Here is a 13,161-nt window from a genome sequence, read left to right on the forward strand (position 1 = left end):
TGGGAGTTTCACAAGAATAGAATAAGTGAAAGCTTATATTGCAGGGGCTAATTCTGTCTCCAGAGAAACCAGTCGCATTAGTGCATGAAAATAGCTTCTAGGCAAGATGAAGAAACTGCTGTGGGGAGGAGAGGAGAGGCTTCTTCCCTCCCTAGTCTCTTTTTACCCCCAAAATTGATATTTACTTTTAATTAAAATTTGCATGCAGGGTATTTACACATGAGAAGCTGTTGAAATACCTTTCTTTCATGGTCCCAAATAATTTGCCTAAATTTATTTGAAAAGCTATGCCAATTATCAAATCAAACCAGAGGTCTAATAAGAGTTAAACACATTGAATACTTAGAATTGATTGCATTGAATCGAGCCTTCCTACATAAGCACTTGAGTACTTTGTAAGCATTTACAGAGTCAGTTTGTAACTGTGTAAAACTGCTGTGTTGTAAATTTGCTGTGAGCTTTAGCAAAGGTACATCTAGGCAAGGCTGACTATCCATACGGAGGTAGGAAAACAGTATTTAAAATCACCAGTCTCCAATACACTTGAAAAATCCCCTTCCTCCTCTTCTCTGACTGTAGATTTTAGAATCAGATTATCACAGAAGGAAAATCTTCCTGTAAGTCTACCTTGAAAAGTGAACTGAGCCAACTGGAATGTTTGTGATCACATAGCTACAATGGAACAAATGTAATGCATGTTCCCTCACAGATATCTGTACACATATCTAGATTCCTTTCACCCAGACTATTTTCATTAGAAAAAGTAGACTATGGAGACTTAAGTATAAATGTTTACACAGTCATATAATTACATAACATGAAACATTTTACATGTTTTGAGGTGAGCATCTTTTTGACTTTCAAACATTGAGTGCAAATTTAATGTAATCATTGCTTTAACACTGAAAATATGGTTTTATTTAAAAAAACAACAAAACTTTTAAAATACTGCACCACTTCAAAAACAATGCTTCCATTAAATAGTTTTTGAAAATTAGGGTTTATGTCAACATTTGTAAAAATTAGAATCATATGTAGGTCCCCATCAATTTTAAAATAGGTTACTTATCTGCTTTAATTTTTGATGACTTGTATGATGACTTGTAGATATTATACTTCACATTCTTTATATGGCAGCTGCTGACACTTGCACTGTCCATAGCCATTAATGATGATGAAAGGTCCTTCATGGGTGGCTTCGTATTCGTTATATGGTCCTTGGTCTGACATGTTTGACATATGTAACCGTGTTTGGGATCGGAGTTGCCTGTGATTTTGAATCATTGAACACTGCCTAATTCTTCTTAATGTGGGAGGGCAGCATTTTCTGGAGATGAACACTATAAAAATGATAAAAAAGAAAGAAAATAATAAAGCCATTGTTCCTGTAATTACCCGTTGAGTGAAGATGGCATTGTTTGGTTCAGTGAAATGTTCTTCAGTAGTAACAACTATGCCTGCAGTAGTTGGAATTTCTTTGTCTCCCATATGGAAATTCGATGAGCTTATTCTTTTTGTATACTCAGTAGTTGGAGATCTGTAACTTGTAACCATGGATGTAACAATAGTTGATAAATTCCAGCAAAGCTGAAAACCATAAACTGCATCTAAAATATCCTCTCCTTGGGTGTGGTCTGGGCTGTGGCACAGTATGGAGTGCTCCCACCGACCTTGAAAACCACTCAGCCATGTGGCTAATTCACATATCTTTGGACTGCATTCCCACAGATTGCTGGAGAGGCCCACTGTAGTTATGGATATGAGTGAATTTAAGATCTTGGAATCCAGAGTGGTTAACTTGTTGTTATCCATTAGGAGTATTTTAAGATTAGGCATAGTTTCAAAAACCGTCAAATCAATGGCTTTGATTTCATTTCCAGTCAAATCTAGTTTTTCTAGGGTACCCCAGGTCCACTCCATCCCACATGTCAAGTTGCTAATTTTGTTCCACTGCAAGAAGAGGGTGTGCAGACTGCTTAGCCGTAGGAAATGAGCAAAATTAATCTTTGTCAGCTGGTTGTGCTCTAGGTGAAGCTCCCTCAATTTGATTAATCCTGCAAATCCATTGCGAGCCAAACTTCGTAAGCGATTTGTGCTCAAATCCAGAAATTCCAGACTACGACAGTCCCAGAAAAGGCGGACTGGGATAGTCCGCAGGGAGTTGGAACGTAAATGCAAGGTTTGCAGTTTGCGAAGTCCATAAAACAACTCAGGATGCAGAGAGGATAACTGATTAAAAGAGAGGTCCAAATTTTGCAGGTTCAACAGTTGACTAAAAGTTGTGTTTGGCAAATAAAATATTTTATTTGAACTTAGGATTAATTCCTTAAGTTTATATAGTCCTTGAAAAGAATCTTCTCTTACTGTTGCAATTTGATTATGATCTAAGTGAAGCCAAGTAAGTTGACTGAAGCTTGCAAATTGATCCCTTTCAAGTTCAGAAATATAATTGTGCCTCAGTGACAAACCTAGAGAGCCCTTGTCAGTGGTGTTTGGCACTGAGTGAAACACCTGAGAGTCACAGTAAAAGAGCAGCTTCTCACAGCGACATTTTGGTGGACAAGCCATGCCCAAGGCAGGCAGCAATTTTAAAATCATACTCATTGCATATAGTGCTGCCAGCATAGGAGCCCCTAATGGCCACTTGAAATGTAAGCCTGCAGAATATAATTTAGGGAAACAACAAGATAGGATATTCTTATCAGATCATGTACACTTAGAACATTATAGTGAAAGATTTCACTGCAGATTACTTTCATGCATCTCTAAAAAGCTTCTTCTGAATGTAAGAACTAACTTACTAAATAGAGTACGTAGATATTGTCCTTGATACAAATCTTTATCTACAGTATTGAAGATTACAAGTGACAATGTGAACAAGCAATTAAAAGGCTTCAGTTCAGAAAATCTATTTTTAGTACCTCTGTTTTTCTGAAGCATAGCTGTTTTTCATCATAAAAGGTATATATAAATGTGTAAACTTACCCATTCTTTTGAGTACATTGGAGGTTGCATTCAGTCGTAGTTTTAAACTCAACGCAGTGAGTCTGTAAAAGGCTCCAGTGTAAGACAGCCTTTGAATAATTTACTGTTTTCTAGTGTCCTTCGATATTAATGTAAGACTGAATCCACACTGCTCTCTCAAAATACTCCTTTTAAATTCGTTGGCTTGATGTCGTGTGACAGGTCTGTAATTGTGGAATCAATGCTGAATGTAAGTTGTTTTTTTTCCTCCTCCTGTGACTGCTCTGTGGTTTAATTGAAGCTCACGGTCTTTTTCCACGGCTGTGGGTTCTTTTAGTCTTAACTTGTTGATGGCAGATGGGTGGCTTATTGCTGAGAGAAGCTCCTGTAGTAGCATGAGTGCATTTACTGAAAAGCTTTTCAGGGAAACGGTACAAGAATGGATTTGCTTATGCGCCGCGACCACACAGAACTGTATATAGGCTGACGTCACCTGGTGACGTTCCTTTTGTTTGGGTTTTCCAGAAGCTTTTCTGTTTTAAAGCATTATGGTGCATACTGTGATCCTGTTAAACTACTGACAGAGGGGAAAAATCAACTGTAAGAACACTTCATCCATACAATTCAAGGAGTAAGAATGATTTCTAATGTTTTTTCTGTAGTACATTTTGCTTACTATCTTCAGACAGCCTCAAGCAGTGTACAGCTAGAATTGTGAAGGGTCTTTTAATGCTGGCTCTTGCTCATTTTGTATTGTATTTTCCTGCACATAAAGAACTTTAATAGGGAATGTGCACATACTGTTTGAGTAGTAATAGGGGAATGCTGATTAGCACCAACTGGTACAGTGATGTGAATTATCTGGCATTTTAGAGCTGTATGCCATTGCATTCCTTCTTTGTCTTTAGAATGAACAAGAAGGAAAACATTTTGCTTAGATATTGTTGGAATATGGGGAGGTGAAACTAAGTGGAGATGTGAACAAAAATAACAAAATAATAAACTTACAATTAAGAGTGACAAATTCTCTGAAAAAATAAAACTTTAACTTCAAGTGTGTGAAGTTTGTTTTCCTTAGAATCAAATTAGATTTTCCCCACTTTCAAAATCCTATTTTTCTCAATTTTAACAAAACTGCAGATGACTGTTGTTCCTGGGGATTGGGTGGAGGTAATGCTATGTGCTCTGCAGTTCAGGCTGGGGCTCAAATCACATTTGCGGTCAAGTGAGGAGCTTGATGGTTTACTTCAGTCACTAGTAGTTAGCTTTTTTTGTTTTGTGTTCGTTTTTTCCCCCTCCTGTGACTAGAAGTTCACATTAGTTTTGCTGGGAATCTGTGCAACAGAACGTCCAGGCCTGAACAGCAGTGATGTTGCATCTTTAAAATTAAGATGCACTGCTAGAACTGTAAAAGCAGCAAAGAATCCTGTGGCACCTTAGAGACTAACAGACGTTTTGGAGCATGAGCTTTCGTGGGTGAATACCCACTTCGTCAGATGCATATGGTGGAAATGTCCAGGGGCAGGTATATATATGCAGGCAAGCTAGAGATAATGAGGTAGTTCAATCAGGGAGGATGAGGCCCTGTTCTAGCAGTTGAGGTGTGAAAACCAAGGGAGGAGAAACTGGTTTTGTAATTGGCAAGTCATTCACAGTCTTTGTTTAATCCTGAGCTGATAGTGTCAAATTTGCTGATGAACTGAAGCTCAGCAGTGTGGGCAGAGTTGGCATTGAAGTTTGTTGCCTGGATTGGTTCCTGAGCTAGAGTTACTATGGGGCGGTGTGCAGTTACTGGTGAAAATATGTTAGTCTATAAGGTGCTACAGGATTCTTTGCTGCTTTTACAGATCCAGACTAACACGGATACCCCTCTGATACTTGGTAGAACTGTGTTCTTGGGAAAGCTTGTAAAGCTGTCTGCCTGCACTGTTGCTGACCAATCAGTATCTCTTATCAAGAGCTCACACATTCAACCAGATTTAGAGGATCTATACTCTGGACTAGCTGTGCGCACTTAGGACACACACAAATACCACTCCTTTTCCATGATAACTAATAATAAAGGGTAAATGAGTTGGTGAATTTTCATGACTATTTTTTGGTAAGGCTGCTTTAACCCAGATAATTTTGTTTCTAACTTTCCTCTTCTGTTTCCTTGAGTATGCTCTTCGTCTTCTTTTTTTTTTTTTTAAATTCCTTTATCCTGTAACTTGGAGCTATAATGTAATGAGGTGCATTTTAAACTGTTACAACGGGCTATTCATTTTGAGCCCCATACAGTGACATGGAAATGTCTTCAATGCATGGACTGCAGAGAAGGAATACCTTTCATGTTAATGTAAGATGGCCTTAAGGGACTTTCATAATGATAGGGAAGGTGCGAAACTCAAATACAGGACTTAAAAACAAAACAATTCTTTCCACACTTCAGAAAGCAGTAACCCTGATTATAAAGTGTTTTGAGTTTAAACAAAGCTTTGTGCCTTCTTTCCCTAACTCTTCATTCTCTTCAATCCTGTAGTGAAGTTGTCATTTTGTGGCGGACTGTTCTGCTTTAAACAGAGCTATGACTTCATTGAGGCATTAATTAGAAGTTTGGGTGTGAGAGAGGCACATATGAACACTAATTGACTATAATAAAGAAAATGTGCTGGTTGTGTATTAAATTGCACTGTAAATATTTCCAAGTTTGCTCTAGTCTAGTGTTTCTCACATGCGGCCACCAGAGCCTTTCCTTGCAGCCACAGCCATCTGGGCTTTGGGTGCGGGAGGAGAAAGCAATGGCCCCTCTCCCAGGGCCACCAGCAGAGATTGAGCAGTGCCCCCCTCCTGAGATACAAACTGTAGAGGTGCAGGCAGCTGGTGAATTCCCCCTCTTTCCCAGGGATAGGGGAGGTAGGCTTTGGCCATGGGGCATCAGGCTCTGTCCACATGGTGACAGGCTCTGGTTCCAGGCTCTCTACCCCTGCCAGCGTCCCTGGCCCTGCTGCCTCCCTACCCACTTCCCCATTCAGGACTTACTCAGCTCCAGGAAGCCCTTTGACAAATTAACTCTGCTGTGAAAAGTGGTATTAACAAACATACAAATATCACTTTTCACAGCAGAAGACTTACCAGGTAGCAAGTATTAGAAGAAGAAAAAGCGCGAGTAAAAAAAGCAAAAGAAAAACAACAGACAAGAATATGCAAAACACCTTATTTATTTTTGTGTTCTGTTTAGGTCCAGTAAAGAATAGACACAACTGTAAAATAGTTTTATTACAAAGTCTGAAAAAACCCTACATAAATAAATTACAAGAATTTGGACATGTGTATATGCATATTTATTTGTTTTTCCTACAGTTAATTGTTTTAGGAAAAATGGTCAGCGTGGCCACCAGCAAGAGTTGGTGGCCACACTGACTCCGCCAAAAATTTTGTTGAGAACCCCTGCAGAAGGAATTTCTTGCAAACAAATCATACAAGCTAATTTAAAAATTTAAATATTTTGATTAACAAAAATATACCCAGCATAAGCACTGAATTGCCTTTTTCCTTAAGGAACCACTATGAAAGTATACCTGAAGTTACGTATGACATAGCAACTAGCTAGATAAAAAACATTCTGTTTTTGAAAGATTTTTACCTGTAATCTTTGTAAAATTCATACTGCCATTGCAAGAATATGGCATTCTATATTCAGAAGTTGAGTTATGGCAAAGAATTGATATCCTGTGTAATTCTTATGAATGTTACCAGTTACCCAAACTTCAGAATTTCTTTCAGATCAGTTGTGTTGCTTCTCCTACCGGTATCATCTTGCTTGTGGTACCGGTTAACACAGATGAGAATTACACAATCCTAATGTGGTGGTAAACTAATGCTAAGGAGGGTTACTGTCCAAATGCAATAAAGCCTTTTTTCTTTTTCTTCTTTTTCTTCGTGAAGTATGTTGCCCTTCTGCCATGTAATGCTTGATGTTTGGCACATTGCAGGTTGGCTTTCTGTTTCAGAAATCAGTGGCATGGAGTCTCTAGGTATGCGAGTAGTCCCTTCTTTCAGGAAACTCAGCCCACATCCCAGGGGTCCACTGTGCTTCCAGAAACGATTCTAGTTAAAAGCAGAGAATAAGCTCCTGCTGCTTACAAAACTAACAATACAGCACTACTTGTAAGCGTGAAAACTTGCTTGCATACTCAGAAAAAAAAATTAAGACTATGAGTAGCAATGTCATCTACTGGTTTCTCGCATAACAAGTATTTTGCAGCAAAGTTGAAAGGGTGTGTATTTGGGAAGGGGATAACAGCATTTCTCTCCCAGTAACATTAGTGGTACCAAAAGGCCTCACAAGAATTCTGTTTCACGCTACACCTTGATTCCCCGCCCCCCCCCCCCCCCGAAGAACTGGATGCTATGGTAAAGGAATCCACTAGAAAAGTACATAGACTGTGACTTTAAGGTCAGAAGGGACCCTCATGATCTATTCCAGGGGATTCTCGCAACAGATTTTTGGTGGCCTCAGAGTGCAGCCACCAACAATGCTGAATAAGACAGCTTTCCCAGAATTTCTCTAATTTTTCCACATTTCGCCCTTTAGAGGGCTGCGTTGGCAATCTGCCAGCAGCCAAAGGGCTGCACTTACTTGGCATAAAATGAAGCATATTTCAGCTACCCATATTTTTAAGTAAGAGGTGAGGGTTGCAGAGACTCCAGGTCCCAGCAACCAATGAAAAATGGAACACTGCAAGTTGGGGCCCATAGTCTTGTTGGGCCATATTTGGGTCAAAGCCACAGGCTGCACTGGCAGAACTCTAGTGCAGTTTAGACTACATAAGTCTAGATTCATACATAAGGGACCACGAGGATCATCTAGTCTAACCTCCTGTATCACCCAGGCCATAGAATTTCACTCAGTGATTCCTGCTTCCAGCTTAGCAATTTGTGGTTGAACTAGGAGCATGTCTAAGGTTATGTCTACATTGCACTTTTGTTGGTCAGGGATGTGTGTAAAAAAACAAAAAAAACCAACCAAACAAAAAAAACACCACACACACACACACACACACACACCCCAATCCCGACCAACAAAAGTTTTAATGACAAAAATTGAACCCATCTATTTTCTGACCTACAACTTCAGTCAGGTCAAAGCACTATTTTACAACCTGGAATTGTTTACAGTCAGTATGCTAGGATAGTGAAGGAGTGTGGAAGGTTATCCTTTTTAGACCCAGATGTAAGTGAAGTGCTAAGAAAACTGTTAAAGTTTCTAGAAAAGCATGTGCTAAACCATGATAGCCTGAGCACTCCCAGAGTAATTTCATGGTGAAATTGCTGCACCTAGAGGTGTGCTTTTATGTAAAACTTCCTTCAGTACTGGCTGGCCAAAAGGAAGGTGTGCTAAACACTAATCTCAAAAAAGAACTTCGCTAATTTTGACTAGGACATTTTGCATATTACCCAGTTTGCACACACTACAATTCACAAGACAAGCTGTCTATTCTGAAACAGAAAAGCTCTCTCTCAGAATAGATTCCAGTAAATGTATTTCGGTTTAATTAATTGACGTTTCAGTCTACCAGTCAAAATACTTTAGTTCAGATATTAAAAGCAATGGTATCTTAGTTATGAGCTCTCGCTACAGAGCTGTTACGTAGCTGAGATATGAAGTGAAGCTGCTTTGTTTTGTACACTAGTGAGTTTCTGCTGTACTACTTGTAGGTTTTTGTAATGTAACCAACTCTTCTTTTACTTTGGAGTTCTCATTAAAGAACCACAGCTACACTCAGGTCAGAAAATAAATGGGTTTCTGGGTAGTTACCATATAGTTACCTTGCTGCTTTAAATGGTCATCCCTCCATTGGCCACAACCATCTAATTTTTGTGCTACTTTTAGCTTACAAGCTGGTTATAAATTTTTGTGAGAGTAACAGCTTTAGGAGAACTTGATTAGCTTTTATTATTATTATTAATTATTAATTATTATTAATTATTATTATTATTATCCAAATAGAGCTTTGTAATTGAGTGAAATGGATTATCCATCTCAAGTTTTTAATGAACTTTTCCTTCCTCCATTTAAAGCTAAAAAGTGATCACAAACACTCTCCTCTTGAATGAAGTTGGCAAACCCACAGCTGAGGATGTTAATTTCTCAAAGTCAAGCCATCCACAAATCTTGTTCTCAAGCCAGAGTAGATGATAGGTTCATGATGGTGTACGCTTAACTCAAAGTCCTCTAGATACTGACATTGCTTTTACTTTTTCTGATGGGAGAACTCTCCTGCTGGCAAAATAAAAGTACCCCCAACGAGGGGCAGTAGCTTTCTCCTACTGACAAAGCACTGTCCACACCAGTGCTTTTTGTTAAAACTTTTGTTGGTCGGGGGTGGGGTGGGGTGATTTTGTTTATTTTGTTTTTAACATCCCTGACCCACAAAAGTGCAATGTAGACATAACCTTAGACATGCTCTTAGTTCAACCACAAATTGCTGGGCTGGATGCAGGAATCACTGAGTGAAATTCTATGGCCTGGGTGATACAGGAGGTCAGACTAGATGATCCTCGTGGTCCCTTATATATGAATCTAGACTTATGTAGTCTAAACTATACTAGAGTTCTGCCAGTGCAGCCTGTGGCTTTGACGCAAATATGGCCCAACAAGACTATGGGCCCCAACTTGCCGTGTTCCATTTTTCACTGGTTGCAGTAAAATGATGCATTGGTTGCTGGGACCTCTTACTTAATATGGGTAGCTAAAATATGCTTCATTTTATGCCAAGTAGGTGCAGCCCTTTGGCTGCTGGCAGATTGCCAACGCAGCCCTCTGAAGGGCAAAATGTAGAGAAATTAGAGAAATCCTGTGAAAGCTGTCTTATTCAGCATTGTCTAGAGCCTGTATACTTAGTGCTTTGTAAAGCTAACACACTGGAAATAATTTACAGCTGCTCATTTTAATTTTGGAACAACTTGAGGCTATACATAAGTTAAATTTTACTTCCTGGAATACCCAAATATTTGGGTTTCTATCTTCAAGTTAAAGTAGTTTAGAGCAAGGGTTCTCAAACTTCATTGCATCACAAGCCCCTTCTGACAATAAAAATTACTACATGACCCTTGGAGGGAGACGGAAGCCTGAGCCCTGGGTTGGGAAGGGCCAAAGCCAAAGGGCTTCAGCCCCAGGCAGGGTCCCTATAATCAGAGCACCACTTCCTAGGGCCAGAGTCCTCAGGCGAAAGAGGTGGGGCTCAGGCTTCTGCCTTGGGCCCCAGCAAATCTAAGGCAGCCCTGGTGACCGCATTAAAATGAGGTTGTGACTCAATTTGAGAACCGCTGGTATAGAATATATAGTCCTCTATTAAGCAAGGAGACATAGCCGAAAATCTGGATATTGAACTACATTTTTGAATTGATCATATTGCTGTAGTGTAGAGAGAGAGCTCCTGAGACATGAGGCCTGATATAAAGGACCTGGTGTAAGGCCTAAGGCCCAAACAGATCAGGCCCTGCTGATATAAAGCAGAGTTAGCAAGAGTCAGCATATGAGCAAAAGTCAGGCCTGGTTACAAAACATGCCTGCTTGTAGGTTCACTGTCCGGAACATGAACTTGGCAAAAATATAAATGCTCCTAAGTGTTAGGCATTGGACACTTGCATAATCATATTCCAGAAGGATCATGCCAGAGCATCCCGATACTAAGAGTGTAAACTCACTCCCCGAAGATACAGGGACACACTGACCCTTCCTAAGGATAAGGTCAGGATGACAGGCTGATGGCTAGAGACATTTTGATTGAACCAACATGTACAAGACAAGGGGTGGCAACTAGCCGCATCAGACGCACAACATGCATCTTGTCTGCATCAGTGTATCAAAGAGGGGTCACTGAGGTCCAGCCGAGGAGGGAGCAGAAAGTCCCACCACTCACTCAGCTGTTCATTGTCATGGGCATACATGTATTAAGTGTACTTGTAACATGTATAGGGCACTAATACCATATTTTGTCAGCAATAAACCTGGTCAAGCGCCTTAGCCACCACACAGAGTCTGTGGTCTTCCTGAGAAGTTCAATCGAAGTCAGCTGTACGGGCTAACTGGCCAGAGCCAGTGCAGCATGCAGAGAGAACCCACATGCAGCCAACAACTGACAACAATTATAACTTGGAAAACACACAGAAATCATGCAAATTTCAGTAAATAACGGCTACTGAGATCTGCTTTTGGTGAATGAACCATAAACATCTGTTCCCTAGGTAACACAAACAAATGGATTATTTTTTAGGCTGGCTAGCTTAAGACAAAATTAGTAAATTCAGAGTTTAGGCTTCATCTTAAACTGAATCACAGCACACGAATCTGCTTCTACAGAGTATGCTATTAGTCACTTCAGTTTTGTTTAAACTTGTCATAAATATCAACTGAAAGCTTTAGACAAAGTAAAGATAATGTCATAAGCAGTAAACCAGAGCTCTTTGAACTTGATGCTTTTCTGGTTGAACTCTCTCTACATGTAAACTTTAAACATGAGGAAACATAAGTGTATAGTAATTAGAATCATTAGTTTTTCTTCTGTATAATTTAACATACTTTTTTTTTTTTGGCAGGGAGTGGGGTGAGATTTTTAATAGGCTGCATTGTGATGCTAGGAAGAGGAATAGCTAAACTAATTTTTGTTCCAATAGTAACTTCAATCTACAGTGCTTTTTTGTCTTGTAACCACTTTCTGTGACAGCGAATCAGTTTAGTTGACCTTGGATATCATGGCTGGTAACTAAGGCTGGTTTATACTACACAGTTAAGTCGACATAAGGCAGCTTACATCAATTAGGGTGACCAGACAGCAAATGTGAAAAATCGGGACGGGGGTGTGGGTAATAGGAGCCTATATAAGAGATTCCAAAATCAGGACTGTCCCTATAAAATCAGGATATCTGGTCACCCTAACATCAACCTAATTGTGTCAGTGTACACACTACAGCCTTGTTCCCGCCAGTGTAAGTGCCTTACTACACCAATGTAAATCCACCTCCACGAGCGACGAAGGGCTTCTGTCATTGTAGTTAGGCAATGCACTGTAGGTGGAGACACTATGGATTACTTACTTTGGCTGTTGGCTGTCATTCTTGTCAATTTCATGGCTCTGCACTGGAGCTGTGAAGTTGACAAGAAGGCCACTCTCAGCTCGAGCTGTCACCCCAGAGTCGGGGGAGGGTTCCCACTAGAGCCTGGCTGCTGCCTGGGCTCCCAGTGCCCTGCTCCCAGGCTCCTGGCAGGGAGTGGGGAGCTGAGAGCCGGCCACTGTTAAGTTGGTGGAAGTGCTTCTAGTGAGGACATGCAGCGCTGACAGAAGGAGGGCAGTGTGGACATGTAAGACAACCTAGTGTCGGTCACCTTTAGTTTGTAGTGTGGACATGAGCCTAACAGTGATCAAAATAAACCCAGCCTTGCTGTTCCCAGTTGGGGTTAATCCCATAAAATCTGGTTTATGCAGAACTCCAGATCTTTGATTAAGATTTCAAAGTTGCTGATCCAAGTCTTCCAAATCAACCTATCATTTGATAATTAGCCTACACTTACATTAATGGTGGTTAATGTGTTCTTTTCTCAGCGTACACACACATTAATGGCGGCTAATCTCGTCTTCTCTCAGCAGTATAATTACGAGAGCATAGTGCAGAACTTCGTAAAATTGCTTTGTGATTGCTTAAAGGCTAGTTTAAAGCTATATACTGTATATTCAGAACTAGAATCTAACCATATGTGTTAAAATCATTGTTAGAATTCCTTAATATACATAATTACATTTGAGCTCAGTATTCTCTCAGCCTCATGTCTGCTTTAATCAAAGCGAAATTGCAAAGAAGAAATAAGGTTACAACACTGCCTAGATCCCCTACTTATGGAATCCACTGCTCCTCCTTACGTGGGTTTTGGTTTTGAGATTGGTGTTGGATTTTTACACTTGATGATTGTGTTGAACTTAAATGCTTTTTTTTAAGCTTTCTGTATTTAAAAGTACTTAAATTGTGGCTTACGGTTTTGGCTACATGTGAATTGTCCACTATGGTTGATCTGAAATGCACAACTCTTTAGGGAATGCTTCTTGTCCCATGAGTGACCACTTTGGATTAACCATTTTAATATTTAAAATATTTGGGTGAAGGTCAGCCATCAAATGGGTGTGTACTGTCTACATCTTTTTATATCAAGGTGAGAGT

The 13,161-nt window shown here is 39.9% G+C and overlaps 2 protein-coding genes across 5 annotated transcripts in view; one reads left to right on the forward strand and one right to left on the reverse strand.

Annotated features, from left to right (window-relative positions):
* CTNNA1 (catenin alpha 1) overlaps positions 1–13,161 on the forward strand; it is a 214,242-nt gene that overhangs the window by 113,878 nt on the left and 87,203 nt on the right. The window lies entirely within an intron of this gene.
* Positions 988–3,574, reverse strand: LRRTM2 (leucine rich repeat transmembrane neuronal 2). Its single transcript, XM_050962714.1, has 2 exons — positions 2,986–3,574; positions 988–2,657 (listed from the first exon to the last, which is right to left on the reverse strand). Exons 1-2 carry the CDS (start codon positions 2,987–2,989, stop codon positions 1,111–1,113), a joined length of 1,551 nt encoding a protein of 516 aa, XP_050818671.1. The 5' UTR covers positions 2,990–3,574; the 3' UTR covers positions 988–1,110.

The sequence above is a fragment of the Gopherus flavomarginatus genome, chromosome 7 (genome assembly GCF_025201925.1).
Source record: "Gopherus flavomarginatus isolate rGopFla2 chromosome 7, rGopFla2.mat.asm, whole genome shotgun sequence".
Classification (NCBI taxonomy): domain Eukaryota; kingdom Metazoa; phylum Chordata; order Testudines; family Testudinidae; genus Gopherus; species Gopherus flavomarginatus.